The 13827-nt window shown below is 41.4% G+C and overlaps 2 protein-coding genes across 6 annotated transcripts; both read left to right on the top strand.

Annotated features, from left to right (window-relative positions):
* Positions 1–15: 15 nt before the first annotated feature.
* On the top strand, positions 16–9438 carry adgrg4a (adhesion G protein-coupled receptor G4a). Of its 5 annotated transcripts, none has more exons than XM_088396516.1 (28): positions 56–221; positions 948–1057; positions 1200–1820; positions 1993–2090; positions 2161–2222; positions 2307–2337; positions 2569–2606; positions 2923–3071; positions 3213–3263; positions 3446–3531; positions 3609–3679; positions 3754–3781; positions 3864–3886; positions 3960–4102; positions 4503–4632; positions 5168–5274; positions 5366–5582; positions 5663–5828; positions 5910–6062; positions 6549–6695; positions 6791–6836; positions 6952–7055; positions 7181–7302; positions 7373–7641; positions 7810–7915; positions 8230–8516; positions 8874–8975; positions 9061–9438. In XM_088396516.1, the coding sequence occupies exons 2-28, from the start codon at positions 988–990 to the stop codon at positions 9189–9191; spliced, it is 3558 nt and encodes a 1185-aa protein (XP_088252642.1). In that variant the 5' UTR covers positions 56–221; positions 948–987; the 3' UTR covers positions 9192–9438. The 5 variants fall into 5 exon arrangements, with proteins under 5 accessions (XP_088252662.1, XP_088252642.1, XP_088252651.1 ...); XM_088396525.1 differs by having other exon boundaries at positions 74–221; positions 975–1057; XM_088396531.1 differs by lacking the exon at positions 56–221 and adding an exon at positions 417–858 and having other exon boundaries at positions 2310–2337.
* Positions 9439–10298: 860 nt separating this feature from the next.
* Positions 10299–12327, top strand: vgll1l (vestigial like family member 1-like). Its single transcript, XM_088396832.1, has 3 exons — positions 10299–10558; positions 11380–11582; positions 11717–12327. The coding sequence occupies exons 2-3, from the start codon at positions 11393–11395 to the stop codon at positions 12130–12132; spliced, it is 606 nt and encodes a 201-aa protein (XP_088252958.1). The 5' UTR covers positions 10299–10558; positions 11380–11392; the 3' UTR covers positions 12133–12327.
* The last annotated feature ends 1500 nt before the right edge of the window (positions 12328–13827 follow it).

Here is a 13827-nt window from a genome sequence, read left to right as displayed (position 1 = left end):
GATAATAAATGCAAAATCCCCGTCAGAATACAACAGTTGCATTTCATGCCTGAATGTCCCAGCTCAGGCACAAAAGGCTACTTAGAATCAGAATGTCGTTATTGTCATTTTTCCAAGGGCGGCAATAAAATGGAATAGACTCAAGAGCCGCAGAAAAACAATGATCAACAGGGGGATACAGTCTGCCTGGTCACTTTTCGCAGACCTGGAAGCGAGGCACGGTATGGATTTGGAACAAACAACTCAGCAAACAAGCATCAATTATGTAACACAAAGAGTCCACCTGCAATCTGATCTACAGGTGTGCCATAAAAGTGGAAGGGGGGAGGATGTGTCTGACACTTGCACCCATAAGAAATCACTTCCTCGCTAACATCAATCAAAATAATGGACAGGCCGAAAATCGTTATTTACGTTATATGAGCAGTAGCTGGCATTAGCGCAATAGAGTCCTTTTGAGTGTATTGATTAGAACAATGTTGATACTGCTTTACTTATACACAATGTAAAGTCAAAGTCACAAAAAAGGCAAACGCAGACGACGACACAGAAGGCCCGATTAGATTTGTTTGATAAGTCATTGTTTGACAATAACTGCGAGGCAGCAGAAAATTACATTGGCTGTTTGCAAAGTTTTATGATGACCAGAGTGAACAAGTCCACAGGCTTTACTGTTATCCGTCTTGCTGGTTATGCTTATTGCTGGAGTTTAATGAATAACTCCAGAAGCTCAATAATAGAGGGTGCGGGGGGTGACGTCTTATGCACAGCTAACACTCCTCCTTCATGTGAAAATCGACCGGTTCAATTTGCTCAAAAACTTGTTAAACAAATTTGACTTCAAACGAGGCCGGAGTGGTAAGTGGACAACAATGCTAAGGGTTTCAAACACTAATTTGGGTTTATTATAGAAAATTGAATTTATCACTTTGGTTGGGTTGTAACAGATCGTTTGATCGCTTCGGATGTGCCAGATTTTCAGCTGCGATGAACTCTGTGACAAGTTTATCTTCCTTGACCGCTTACTTGCTCCTCTCAGTTTGTCTCCTGGCTTCACGTAAGTCCTTCTTGAAATAGCTTTTTTTTTTTAAAGAATAAACGCATTTTAATTCTAGACGGATCTTGCATCCATTTAACAACATGTGTTGTGAAAACGTACGCCTGTAAATTGACTAGAAATTGATCTGTGTTTGCATCAGCTTCGAGCAGCAGCAGCCTGTGGGGCAAGAAGGTCCACTTCAGAAATCGTCCATGCGTGTGGCAGCTGCATCCTGACACAGTGGTGCCCCCATTGCAGAACCTGAGCGTATGCATGCTACTGAGACACTCCTACAACACAGAATGGACTGCTTTTATCTACAAAGCTCCGGGAAGTCAACATGTGGAGTTGGGCCTGAAGGGCACCGGGTCACAGCTGGTGGTTTTGCTCTTCGGACAAGAATGGAGTCTAGATTTACAATTAAAGGTGCACCAATGGTTTTCAGTCTGCCTCACCTGGTCCGGGAGGTCCAGTCGGCTACGGGTCTTTCTGAACGGAACCATGCGCAGTGAGGTCTTTTTAGAAAACGCACAACAGCATTTGGCTGAGAACGGCACCCTGACTTTGGGGGTATCTCACTATGTGGATGCCAGTGGCGCCGTCCAAGTAGAGAACGGGAACAACCTCTTTGGGGAGATCAGCCAGTTCAGGATGTGGGCCAGCGAATGGAGCGAGGAGGAGCTGAGGAAGCGGACATGTGCGGATGGAGATGTTGTGAGCTGGGACCTGCGCCAGTGGAAACATGAATGCCTAGCGGAGGAAGATTACAACCTGCGCTGTGGTAAGAAGATAAACAACAGTATTTGTTTCATATAGGTCAGTGTTACTACCGAGACACATTAAAATGTTTATGAAGAAAAAAAAAATCCAGAAAAAATATCTAATGTGTCATTGGCATAATTTAAAGCTGAATGGTTTATTTTAATGCACTTTTTTGTTGCTGTTTTTTATAGCATGGTCATTTTTCAAAATCAAAATGGAGTCGTCCCTCAGCCAGACAAACCAGCAAGGAAATTGTTCCGGGTCGCTAACGAATATCACCAGAAATTGGGTATGAAGGAAATAGTCGTGTTATGTGGAAAATATCTGTCAAATTAACATTTGCCGCTGTCTCTTATCAGTTGGAAAGCATTTTCCCTTTTGGCGTTTCCATCAGCAGCGTGTCTGTAGTCTCACCTAGCAGGTAACTTTTCCCTGAGATTGAACGGGACTTGCCGAAAGGGAGTCACACGGTACAGAATTTAATTGTGTCATCTCTGTTTCCAAGCAGTTCCACATGCAACGTGCAACGACCTCAGGTACAGAAATAAGCTGTAGGAAGCGACCATCTTGATGATCATCTATCTATCTTTTAATAAAGCACAACTTCTATTGTGGTTGTGGCAGTGGTGAAAATGCAAATAAAAAGGAACTACTCGGACCTCAATTACAATTAGCATTATCTATTATTATTTAGATTAGAATTTTGTGTAAAGAAAATGTAATGTACCCCAAAACTGTTTTTTTTAATATATATCGGATTTTTCCAGGAATCCATCACTGTGTCACCCACTGCTTGTACCAAATGGTGAGTTGAATTTTCCAAAATAAAAATACAGTGGCGCCTTGAGATATGAGTTTAACTCGACACTCATAATTAAAATCACCATGACTGAGATGTCTCAGCTCCTCTCAGCTCATCAGTTCACCACTAATTCTCAGTCGGGTAAAGAATACATTACTGTGAGTACTCTTATTTTGTCGTGTACACATGTGCTGCTGCACCGTTTGTGTTCACTCCGTTGCACTTGTACCTCAAGACACCGCTGTCAGTTGAAATGAAATATTCTTTGTGACTGTGTCATGTTTCTCCGTTTAATATGTAGAGCATGTTTCAAATTAAGTTTTAGCTCAGAAGTCAACATCGTGGTGGATCCTGCTGCAAGTGTCCAAGCGGTTCAGGCTAACATTTCCAAAAAGCTGAAATGGACTTTCTCCAATGGCGAGTTCCTCCTGACGGCGGAACCCAACAGCATCCGTGTGCTGCCTGTGGGTGAGTTGGAAGTCATAAACAGCCCTTAGTATCGCGTTAATATTGGTCTCTATCAAATATTGACTCGACTTCATGATTATTGACACATCAATGTGTGTAGATTGTCATATGCCAACTCTGTCACTTTATCTTTTTATATAGAGTCATCATCATCACTTGTGACAACGCAAGCCCCAACCTCTGAGTCATTTGGTAAGCGAGCAGAGTTCATACTAGGGTTTGGGTTTCAAACTAGGGTTTAAAACTAGGGTTAGGAGTTCAAACTAGGGTTAGGGTTTCAAACTAGGGTTTTAATCTCAGGTTAGGGTTTTAACCATTAACCGTTTTAGACCCACTTATGTATCTAAGGGTTATTATTTTCTATGGCCCTTCAGTCGAAGCAGATGTGTATCTGAGGGTCAAGCTCGAATTGAATTTCAACGGGACCGCCACAAAACCAGAGAAAATCATCGAGCAGTGGGTAAGAACATCAGAAAGAAACCTGTTGGAATGCATTTGGATGCAATTTGCACTCAGTGACTTCTCCCGTGTCAAAAGTTAAAAGAAAAGCTGGAAGCCAAAGGAACTACGCTCGTATGGAATGTCGTCATCGTGGAAGGTGCATTGAGGTGCGTCATGATGACTCATCCGTGAGCTTAGATTGAATAAAAAGACTTTTTCTGAATTGATTATGTGTCCACAGGAATGCCGAGAGAGTTGACGTTCAACTGGTGAGTGTGAATAAACAGCCTTAGAGTACTTTTCAAATATTCATCTTTGATCAATACAACCCTCTGCTTTCCTTTCTCGTAGCGCTTCCATGAGCGACTCAGACAGTAGGTGACTCTTTTGTCAGCTCAATCTGTTTTCCCCTTATATAAAATGATGTGTTGTGTGTTTCATCAACAGGTACATGTGTGACTTCCATGTTCAGGATTACAGCACAAACACCGTTGAGGAAATTAAGTCTTTCATAAAAGCCACGTTGATGCCCAAGAATGAAACTGGATCTGATGTGATTCAAACTACAGCTCTGACGCTCAAACAAATATGTAGGTACACAAACATCTTTTGTCCTCCAAAGTGACAATTAGAACCTCAAAGGTCAAAAATAACACATTTTTTGCCATTGTGAATAATAAAAATATCTGTAAAATAAATCTATAAAATAAAAATCTATCTATAAAAATCTATTCCAAGGTGGATACTAGCATGCATTTTGTTTTTCACAATTACAAACAATTCCCGGTCGCCTTGGCGACATGCTTTCTGCAAAATACCCCAAGGAGCAACATAAATAAAATGTTGCCAGTAATGAGCCAAAGGAAAAGCAAAGTACAAGCCAAGATTTATTCCTTCACAATATTATGTTGACACGTTGGTATTTTACTTTAAGGTTTTCCCTGCAGTTATTGTGTAAAATGGTAACAATGTGTTCCTTTTCTCTTTCAGATCCTCAAAATTGTTTGGAGGACTTGACAGAGACACTCTACGGGGATTACTTTTGGCCTGAAAGCACTGCTCTACAAACTCAGATTATGGAGTGCCAAAAGCCAAGCTCGCAGCGAGCCTCCAGGCTCTGGTAAGACTTCATGTCAACTATTAGTTTAACAAATATTCGGTCATTTCTTTTTTGTCAATACTACTCGGGTGAACTGTCCTAGCGATGTGCACCCTGAACTGGTTGCTCGAGTCAAAAAAGCCTTTTTTTTTAGCTATGCGGATCTCCTATCCAATTGAGACTTTCATTTATACACCTTCTCTTGGGTAAATATTAAAAGTTATAAATATATCATCATGTAGAAAATGGAGTAATAAAGACTATGGCAGGGATTATAGCGTCAACGTGGGGTTTAGTCATCTCTGCCAACATTTATCTTGGATGATGCTGAAATAAGGCGAGAATTATTTTCGTATGGGACTATTTACTTCATACATACGCTGTCAACCTGGGTCAGTAGATTTCATTTCCCTGGAGACGGTTCTTCTGCTCGGCACACATGCCTCAATCGTGGTATAGCTTGAGCAGTTCATCTACGTCTTTGTGAAATAAGTGTGACATATTAAACCTGGACGAGTAACTGAAAAAAAAATGTCCGTCATCTGATTGTTCTCAGCGAATTACACCTCGAAAATGACACAACCAGCTGGGCCCAACCAGATATGAAAAATTGCAGTCCGCTGGGCTCCATTTCTGACCTTGAAAATCTCAACGTCACAACTGGTAAGAGGAGCAATTACATGTCAGACGATTCCATTCCAAACAGGGCAAACTGGGAATTTCAAGTTGGAGTCAAATCACTTGCACTTTTCAGAAAACGCTGCTGAAGTCGTGGATGTAATCCAGGCCCTGATAAACGCCACACTGGGCAACGCCACACAGCTTCCACCCTCCGAGCTCAACACGGTGGTGGAGAAACTCAATCAGGTGGTAAACGTGACCACCGTAACGCCGGCACTCGGCAACAACATTATTCACGTTTTCGCCGACATCTTGATTTCTGGCACGGACATGGCCCCGGTGGCTGTCAGGTAAGGGAATAGATGCACGGTGTGAACCGTGCGCTCAACTTGGTGTATTTTTTTTTTCGTTCCTCCCTTTGCCAAAACAGTGTCCTGAATTTGACGGATAAAATGGGCAACAAGATGGAATTTCCAAATGAATCGCTAAGTTTGACCGCCCCATCAGTGGCTCTGTCCATGATCGACGTGAATCGCGAGGGATTCAACGGCCTCACGTTCAGAGTCGTCTCCAAGTCTTCGATCCAGAAGCCAAATGTAAAACCGAGAATGTGGTACAGTTGACTACAAATGTATACATGTCTAGTTCTAATGAGGAATCATTTTTGTTTTTTTCAGGTACTCGTCAACCAGAGTTATGAGGGCAAACCAATTTCCGAGGCAAATGCGACCATATCGCTGCCCTCTACTCTTTACAACTTCCTTTCACCTGGAGAGAGAAATAAAACCCGGGTCCAGTTTCAATTCTATGGAACACAAGATCTCTTCCAGGTATGCTTATGGAAATCTTGTTTTGTCCAAGTTGATTTTGTCCTGCCTCTCTTTATAGCATTCTAAAAAGTGATGACACAATATCGCTGCATCATCATGAAATAATCAAGACAGCCTTTTGTAGTTAGGCTATCTAAGTAAGCAAGCAGCTAGCTTGACCTAATTTCTAGACAATGATCATTAGCCTACATTAAAATGGAACTTTGTACTCTTATCTCTCGTGTGCTATGTACAAATGACCTTAATAAGACTTTAATTCCATTCCATTGTGTGATACTTTATGGCTCTGCCAAATTTCTTTTCCTTATGGGCTACATTGGTTTCCCTTAGGACGAAGGTTGTAACAATAAGATTAAATGCTATGTTATAAAAACAGAGTTCAGTTGTACCTTGGTTTTTAGTTCAGGTTTTGGTTCATATTAAACACACTAAGGGAACAGATTGCGACAGTAACCGTTTTTTTTTTTTTTTTTGCAACATCAACAGGACCCCCAAACAGCCAATGCAACTTCTCACAGCAACTTGATGTTAAACTCTTATATAATTTCCGCGAGCATCAACGGCAGCCACGTTAGCAACCTGATCAATGACGAAAGAGTGGTCATCACGCTACGTCATCAAAAAGCCAAACAGGTGAGCCCATACTGAATGTGCTACTCATAAAAACTTTGTGCTATTGGGATTTTCAGAAATTTCAGGATGACTAAAATAATCTTTTTTTTTTTTAGGATGATGACAATGTGCAATGTGTGTTTTGGGATTTCCAAAAGAATGGTGAGCTTGTGTTCGGTGTCAAAAGTTTCCGGTGAGATAAATGGAGCTTTCTGGTGGAATAGCAAATCAAAGTGCAGGGATTTGTCCGCCCGCTGATAATATTTGTGTGTGTCAGGTGGGCGGGGTGGATGGAGCAACGTGGGTTGTGAAACCCGGCCTCTTTCGCCTTATCAGACCACATGTCTGTGTGAGCACCTCACACATTTTGCTCTGCTGCTGGTGAGTCATACTGGATGTGAAGTTTTTATGAAAGAAAGCATTTCTTGGCAGGGATGATCAAATAAGCGTCTATGGCCACACAGGGAGTTAACACGGATCAATTATATTTCTCTTCTGGATTCCAGGATGTGTCCAGAGCTCCTATCAGCGAGGCTGACAGTCACATTTTAACCATCATCTCATACATTGGTTGCGGCATATCTGCCATCTTTTTAGGAATCACTCTCCTCACTTACCTTGCTTTTGAGTGAGTCATCCCAATTCAAAACCCAAGTGAGGTCATTAGTGCCTAGCATTTAACATTCACTTAATTTCAGAAAGCTTCGCCGTGACTACCCGTCGAAAATTCTCATCAACCTGTCGGCCGCCTTGCTGGGACTGAATTTGCTTTTCCTACTGGACTCGTGGCTCTCGTCCTTTTCCGACTACAGCTTGTGCATCATCACCGCTGTGGCGCTCCACTACTTCCTGCTGGCCTCCTTCGCCTGGATGGCCCTAGAGGCCGTCCATATGTACTTCGCTCTGGTCAAGGTGTTCAACACTTACGTGCCTGCCTACATCCTTAAGTTCTGCGCTGTCGGCTGGGGTAAGGAAAAGTCGTAGAAATGTCAACCATGGACAATTTGATACCCTCAAGGCATTCAAACTTTTCACATTGTCCCGATTCAGCGTCTGATGATCGGTCCGCTAGCTTACATCTGAATGAAACCATTCCCAAATGGGAGGGTTGAGGAAATGTGTCCGTGTCTTACAGGTGTTCCTCTGGTCATTGTCAGCTTGGTGTTGGCTATAAATAAAAACGCCTATGGGAACGTTCAGGCCACGGCACCTGCCGCGGAGGATACATTTACCAACCAATTGTAAGTCATATAGCAGCCGACACAGCAATTCTTTCATAAGGTTATGATTTTTGCCAAACATATTAAATGATAGCAAACACTTTTATGTCTAATGATAGGCACACCAGCTGGTGCTCATTCTGGATCAAAATGTCCTTTTTGCTGCAGCCAATTTTCTTTTCGTTCATACATTTAGAAAAAAAATACCCTCTTTGTCATTGGTTCCACCCGTACTTTTGATATTTTGAGGTGCAATTTGAGTCTTTGGTACTCTCGATTGTACATAATGCTCCCACCTTAAAGAACGTGACGCCCGGTCGGGATTTTGTATCTAGCTGCTGGATGAAGGACGACACCTACTTCTATGTGACGGTGCTGGCTTTCGTCCTGCTGGTCCTGCTGTGCAATGTGTCCATCTTCGTGGTGGTTCTGCGTAAGATCTGGAAGATGTCCGGCAACAAAAAGGTGTCGTCAACCAGCAGTCGTAGTGCCATGAAGGACTTGAGGGCAGTGGCCAGTCTCACCGTTCTGCTGGGTCTCACCTGGATCATAGGCTTAGTCTCCTTTGGAGAAGCCAGAGAGACCATGATGTACCTGTTTACCATCTTCAACTCTTTGCAAGGTAATGATTAAAAAAAAAAAAAAGACTCATTTTAAAGACAGACTGATAAAATGCCAAAGGACAGTTTCCACAAAGTGTTGTCACTTTTTGTGTTTTTCATAATTGACTGTTGGCCAATTTTAGCTAACTTCACAAACAGTGACTCGTCCAGAAAAAGGATGAATATTAATAAAATATGTTAAATATGTCAAGTCAAAACAGACTGCTTTAAAATAGCTCAAAACTTTTAAGGTCAAGTCATCATCAGTTCATTTTTTAAAGTGATTGTGGCAACACTGTTGGGGACCCCCACGCTACACCTTCAGAGAAAATCACTTAGTGTGATGCTTTATAAAGTTTTCTTTCTCTCTTCCGCAGGGTTCTTTGTTTTCCTCTTCCACTGTCTGATGAAAGAAAATGTGCAGAAACAATGGAGAATGTATTTGTGTTGCGGCGCTTTAAGACTCACCAAGCGTTCAGGTCCGTACTGGCTTTTACATGGAGGAAATCATTTCCGCCCTGGGTGCCCTAATTGAGGTTTACTTGGTGTGTTTTGTGTGTTCAGACTGGAGCGCGACAGCGGGTGGTCCCAGCAGGAAGGAGAATCTTATTAACTCCAGCTTCTCCGTCAACACCTCCTCGCTCAGAAACACTTCGAAAACCGACATTAGCACAGAAAACCACAAACGGCCGTAAGCAGGCCTACCTCATACCTTATTATTCAATTTCCTATTGTTTAAAAATTATATATTCACTGATGCCAGACACACTCATCTTAAAACACTCAAATGATTAAAGGGATAGAACACTGCTAATATTTAGCTTGCCAATAGTGTTTTTCATGACGTGTTAGCATTAGCATTAGGCTAGCAGACATCAAAGCTAACATGTGCTTTTTGTTATTTTGTATTAGTTATAAACTTCAATTGGGATTGCCAGTAAACTGCTTTGATCGTCTTTTTTGAAGAATTGAAGAACTGACTTCCCTGATTCTTGACTGTTGTCATAAAAATGCATTTATTCTTGGCTGGCACACCTAGTCTCTGATTATTCTAAAAAAGAAAAATTGTAGCCAGATACATGACTACCGGTAATGATCAGATTCTTATCCGACATATATTTCCCCTGAATTAATGACTTAAAACGCATTCCTTAATTCCTTTCTGCCATACTTTTTCCTTGACTCACACAATGACTGTTCCCTGATTCATATCGAACATCATTTTTCTCTTAACTAACAATCACAATCCCCTACCGACTCTTATCTAAAGCCATTTCCTCCTTATTCTTGATTAACATAACTCCTACTCTCATCTGACATTCTCTCCCTCTGATGTAATAACTGTCCCCTGGTACTTGTATAACATCCTTTTTTTTTCCAGGATTCTTGACGAACATGATTCGTTGACTTTGATTATTTCTTTGCATACGAACTAGGTTTTTGACTCTGACAAGCTCGCTCTAAAACCAAACAAGAACACCAACAACAACTTACTATTGATCGTTTCACAACTTCTGTTTACAGAAATGGACAAAAATGCAAGCTATTTACGAGACAATGTCAAACTACACTGCGATATTTACACAAGTTACACGCAGGCCTCAAAAACGAGTTCAATCATGTTTACGGACTGGTTTGAAGGAGTTTTCCCTTTCTTATCCAAAAATTACTATAAGGTTTTCTGGCTTTAATCACTTTCCAGCAGGGGTATTTGCAGAGACATAACAAGTTCTGGGATTTTTTTTTTTCTTCAGTTGCATCGAGTCTGTGATTCTGGCTGAACTTGCTGGATAGCATTCTGCTCATAGCTATGCACAAGGAGTCTCACACACCCTTGCACAAGCTTGCATTTCCCATCTCATTGGTGAAGGAATTATTTGGTCTTCTACCAAACAAAAAAAAAAAAGAAAACTTGTTGTTATTTTTAACCCAATCAATGATAGGTTAACGGGAAGGGAAGCTACGAAATTTTCCCTGACATTTTGGCAGCGGCTCATGAAGGTAACACACATCAACTTTGCAGTCAACGTGAACGTCGCACCTGGTATTCGCTTTTGGTCAGGTAGGTCGACTTCAAAAATGTCTTTTCTGTAATTAAAACATAGAACACAACAAAAAGTACAGTTTAAAAACTACAGTGGTAAAAGGGACCATTTCTACATGCTTACTCAATCGTCCTACCTTCAAAAGTAAAACTTTATTCATGCTGTTGTCAAAGTTTTGATTTGGTGAGGTTATTGTCTTGACTCAAGAATAACAAATAAGAGTACATGGAAGAAAGAGATCATTGCACGATTTCTTATGAGCATTGGTGGTGTTATTAAATGTTTTTTTTTTTTTTTTAAGGCTGGCTCCATTAACATAGACAATGAATTTAGTGGGCGCCCATCTTTAAAAGGGTGGCCATCAAGTCTGCACGGATTCCGAGTAGATTTCTTCAAATCCATTTTTTTGCGGGAAGAGCCTTTGGGGCAAACGCTGGACGGGTTGCAGTTGCTAATTCACCCATTTTGTGACCACGTCTCATTTTCAACGTTTCAGTTCATCTCATTTGTAAGAGTGATTCACATCCAGTGTGCACATTCACATGTGGTGTGCTGTTTGTTGTAAATTACCCATCTGATCTGAGAATTATGTATTTACTCTAAATAATGTTTCTATTTATGTCAGCGATGTTTACTGACAGGTAGAACAACTAAAGGCTCTAAAGAAGATAATTACCATGTGTCTACTTATTATATTTTGGTTTGGTGGTTTACCACATACCTGTTTTGAATGTCAAATATGTGCCTTGGCTCAGTTATGGTTGGGTAGCAGCAAGTAAGACATTGCAAAATCAATATTAAATTGTTCACCTGCACATTCGTCCTGTATGGTTTTCAGTGCCGACTGACCCATGGAGGAGGGCATGGACAGTCCGGTGGCCGTCAAGGTGGAGGGCCACTCCCGCAGCGTGATCCTCAGGTACTTCCGGGGCGACATCGGCAGTATGGTGGATGCCCATTTCAGCCGCGCTCTCAGCAAGGACGCCAAGGACAACGTGCCGGCTGCCAAGGCCAAGAAAATGCGTAAAAATATCAAGTCAGGTCAGTTGGCAGAGACGCTCACAAATTGACTTCTGGGGTGTTTATTTGAATGCTTTGCTATTGTTCTGCTTGTCCCTGCACATTGCTGGCATAGATAGATGAGCATGTTCCTTTTGACGTCTTGTTCCCATCAGAAGAGAGCAGCACCTGCCACACCAACCTGGCCGAGCCTCTGCCTGTGGCAGGCCGCCACTTGGCTTTCGGCCCCGCCGACGACCACGCAGGGCCTTGGCACCCGTTCATCGGCAGGACCGGGGAGACCTCTGGCTTGCCATCCGCCACGTATTCGGTGGAAGACCTGAGCTTGACCGGGCAGCAGTACGCCTCATCGCTGCTCAACCTCCTGCACAGCGACCGATCCGAGATGGGGCCCGGCGTGGCCTCCGGCTCCAAGGTGGAACATCTGGCCAACTGGATGGTACCTCAAGGATTTAGAGACTCTGTGGAGCCCGCTGGAGGCTTTGAGCCTGGTAAGCCTTCGTATGCAATACAGCATGTGCCGTCAGGCTTCCTGGGAGGCTATCAAACCTTCCAAAGTGGACATAATTAGGAGCATCATCAGAGTAAAGATATCATTGTTGTCTGTGCTAATAAACAATTGTTCTTGAACCGCTGGTGCCCGCTGGTCCATACGATTTAGCATTGGGGTGAGCAAATTAATTTGCAATTAATTACGCTGTGTCATTATGAATAAGTACATAATGGGGACTAATGTGGCAATAAAAGAAACATAGTGAACCAATTACTCCTGCATACCTAAATCATCGACATATTACTGCATAAATTTGATATCCACAAACTAATGTTTCTTATTGTTATATTGTTTAAGAAAATATAAAATATCTATCTATCTATCTTTCTATCTATCTATCTATCTATCTATCTATCTATCTATCTATCTATCTATCTATCTATCTATCTATCTATCTATCTATCTATCTATCTATCTATCTATCTATCTATCTATCTATCTATCTATCTATCTATCTATCTATCTATCTATCTATATACACACATGCATATATAGATACACACATACATATATATATACATATATACATATATGTACACACACAAACACACACACACACTATATATATATATCCAGGTCCACTGTCTTCCTGTGGTACAGTACACATATATCCCCCCCAAAAAATTCCAGTTCTAAATCTTGACAGCCTTTTTTCCAGCCACTTACACACTTGTAGTGTGTGATCCAATAATTAGGGGAGTTGAATGGAAACCAGCTGCTACTGCATGGAGATCAATAGCTCCATCTTCGTGCTTCACTGAATGCCCACAATTTTATCACCTCCAGCAAAGTGACAGATGGAGATGGGCTTCAAATTGGGCTGTTATTTTGACACTGTTCATCATGATCATCTTCGAACCTATTTTCTGCTTGACAGAGGATAAAGAGGAAGCTCATCATAACGGTGGACTCATTTTCTTTTCTTCCCCCCCCCCCGACTCGTTGGGGCTTCTATCAATGTCTGAACCTTTTTGCCTCTTGACTTCGGTTTTATAAGGTCTTAAAATAGTTAGCGACTGCCGCATTTAACTGAGGTGTCAGTGATTTAGGCAAACTTGGTGGTATTAAAATAAAAGTAGTATCTTACGTAAACTGTATCTGTCTCATTTACACACCACTTGCCTGACAGCATAGTTAACCCTTGCCATGCCGTTACACAAGCAAGAACCATGATGCCCTGTATGGCTGAATACATTGTTTCGATGAAAAGTTATATTATACAACATTGACTTCACCACACATTTTGGAATGTCATCGCTAATGATGTTTCATTGTATTGGAAATGTTTGGTGTGGTGGCAAAAGCAGTTGGAGGGGTTTGATTGGTTGGCACAGGGAACAGGGCTGACGAGAACAGGTTGAAATGGAAACGTGACGTCATTTACGAGACACTAAGAAAACATGACAAAACATGAAACAAAACAAAGTAAAAAAAAATACATCACCAGAAACTTTCAAACAAAATACGACTAGATTTTGTTTGATTTGAAATTTTGAATTATTCCATTATACTGTAAATATGTTTACACAGTTCACAAAATGAATATTCCCAAAAGTATGAATGCAAAGAAGTGTATTATAAGCACCAACACAATCAAAATGGCATCAAAAACATAAATTAAATATTCTGCAATAATAAACCGCAATCATACTTTCTTCTTGCACATGTGAGGAATACCAGAAATGCTTGTAAGTAAATGAGATGGCTCGTGTA

Source organism: Syngnathus floridae, chromosome 1 (genome assembly GCF_059516105.1).
Source record: "Syngnathus floridae isolate MCC-2025c chromosome 1, RoL_Sflo_1.0, whole genome shotgun sequence".
Taxonomy (NCBI): Eukaryota; Metazoa; Chordata; class Actinopteri; order Syngnathiformes; family Syngnathidae; genus Syngnathus; species Syngnathus floridae.
This window is presented reverse-complemented; position numbering and strand designations above follow the sequence as displayed.

Bases quoted from the DNA above. Each gene is read 5' to 3' on its own strand.
- vgll1l (XM_088396832.1), top strand. From the start codon at position 11,393: ATGGAGGAGGGCATGGACAGTCCGGTGGCCGTCAAGGTGGAGGGCCAC. The intron at 11,583-11,716 runs GTCAGTTGGCAG...TGTTCCCATCAG, and splicing joins GCGTAAAAATATCAAGTCAG to AAGAGAGCAGCACCTGCCAC.
- adgrg4a (XM_088396516.1), top strand. From the start codon at position 988: ATGAACTCTGTGACAAGTTTATCTTCCTTGACCGCTTACTTGCTCCTC. The intron at 3,072-3,212 runs GTGAGTTGGAAG...CTTTTTATATAG, and splicing joins CATCCGTGTGCTGCCTGTGG to AGTCATCATCATCACTTGTG. The intron at 8,517-8,873 runs GTAATGATTAAA...TCTCTTCCGCAG, and splicing joins CATCTTCAACTCTTTGCAAG to GGTTCTTTGTTTTCCTCTTC.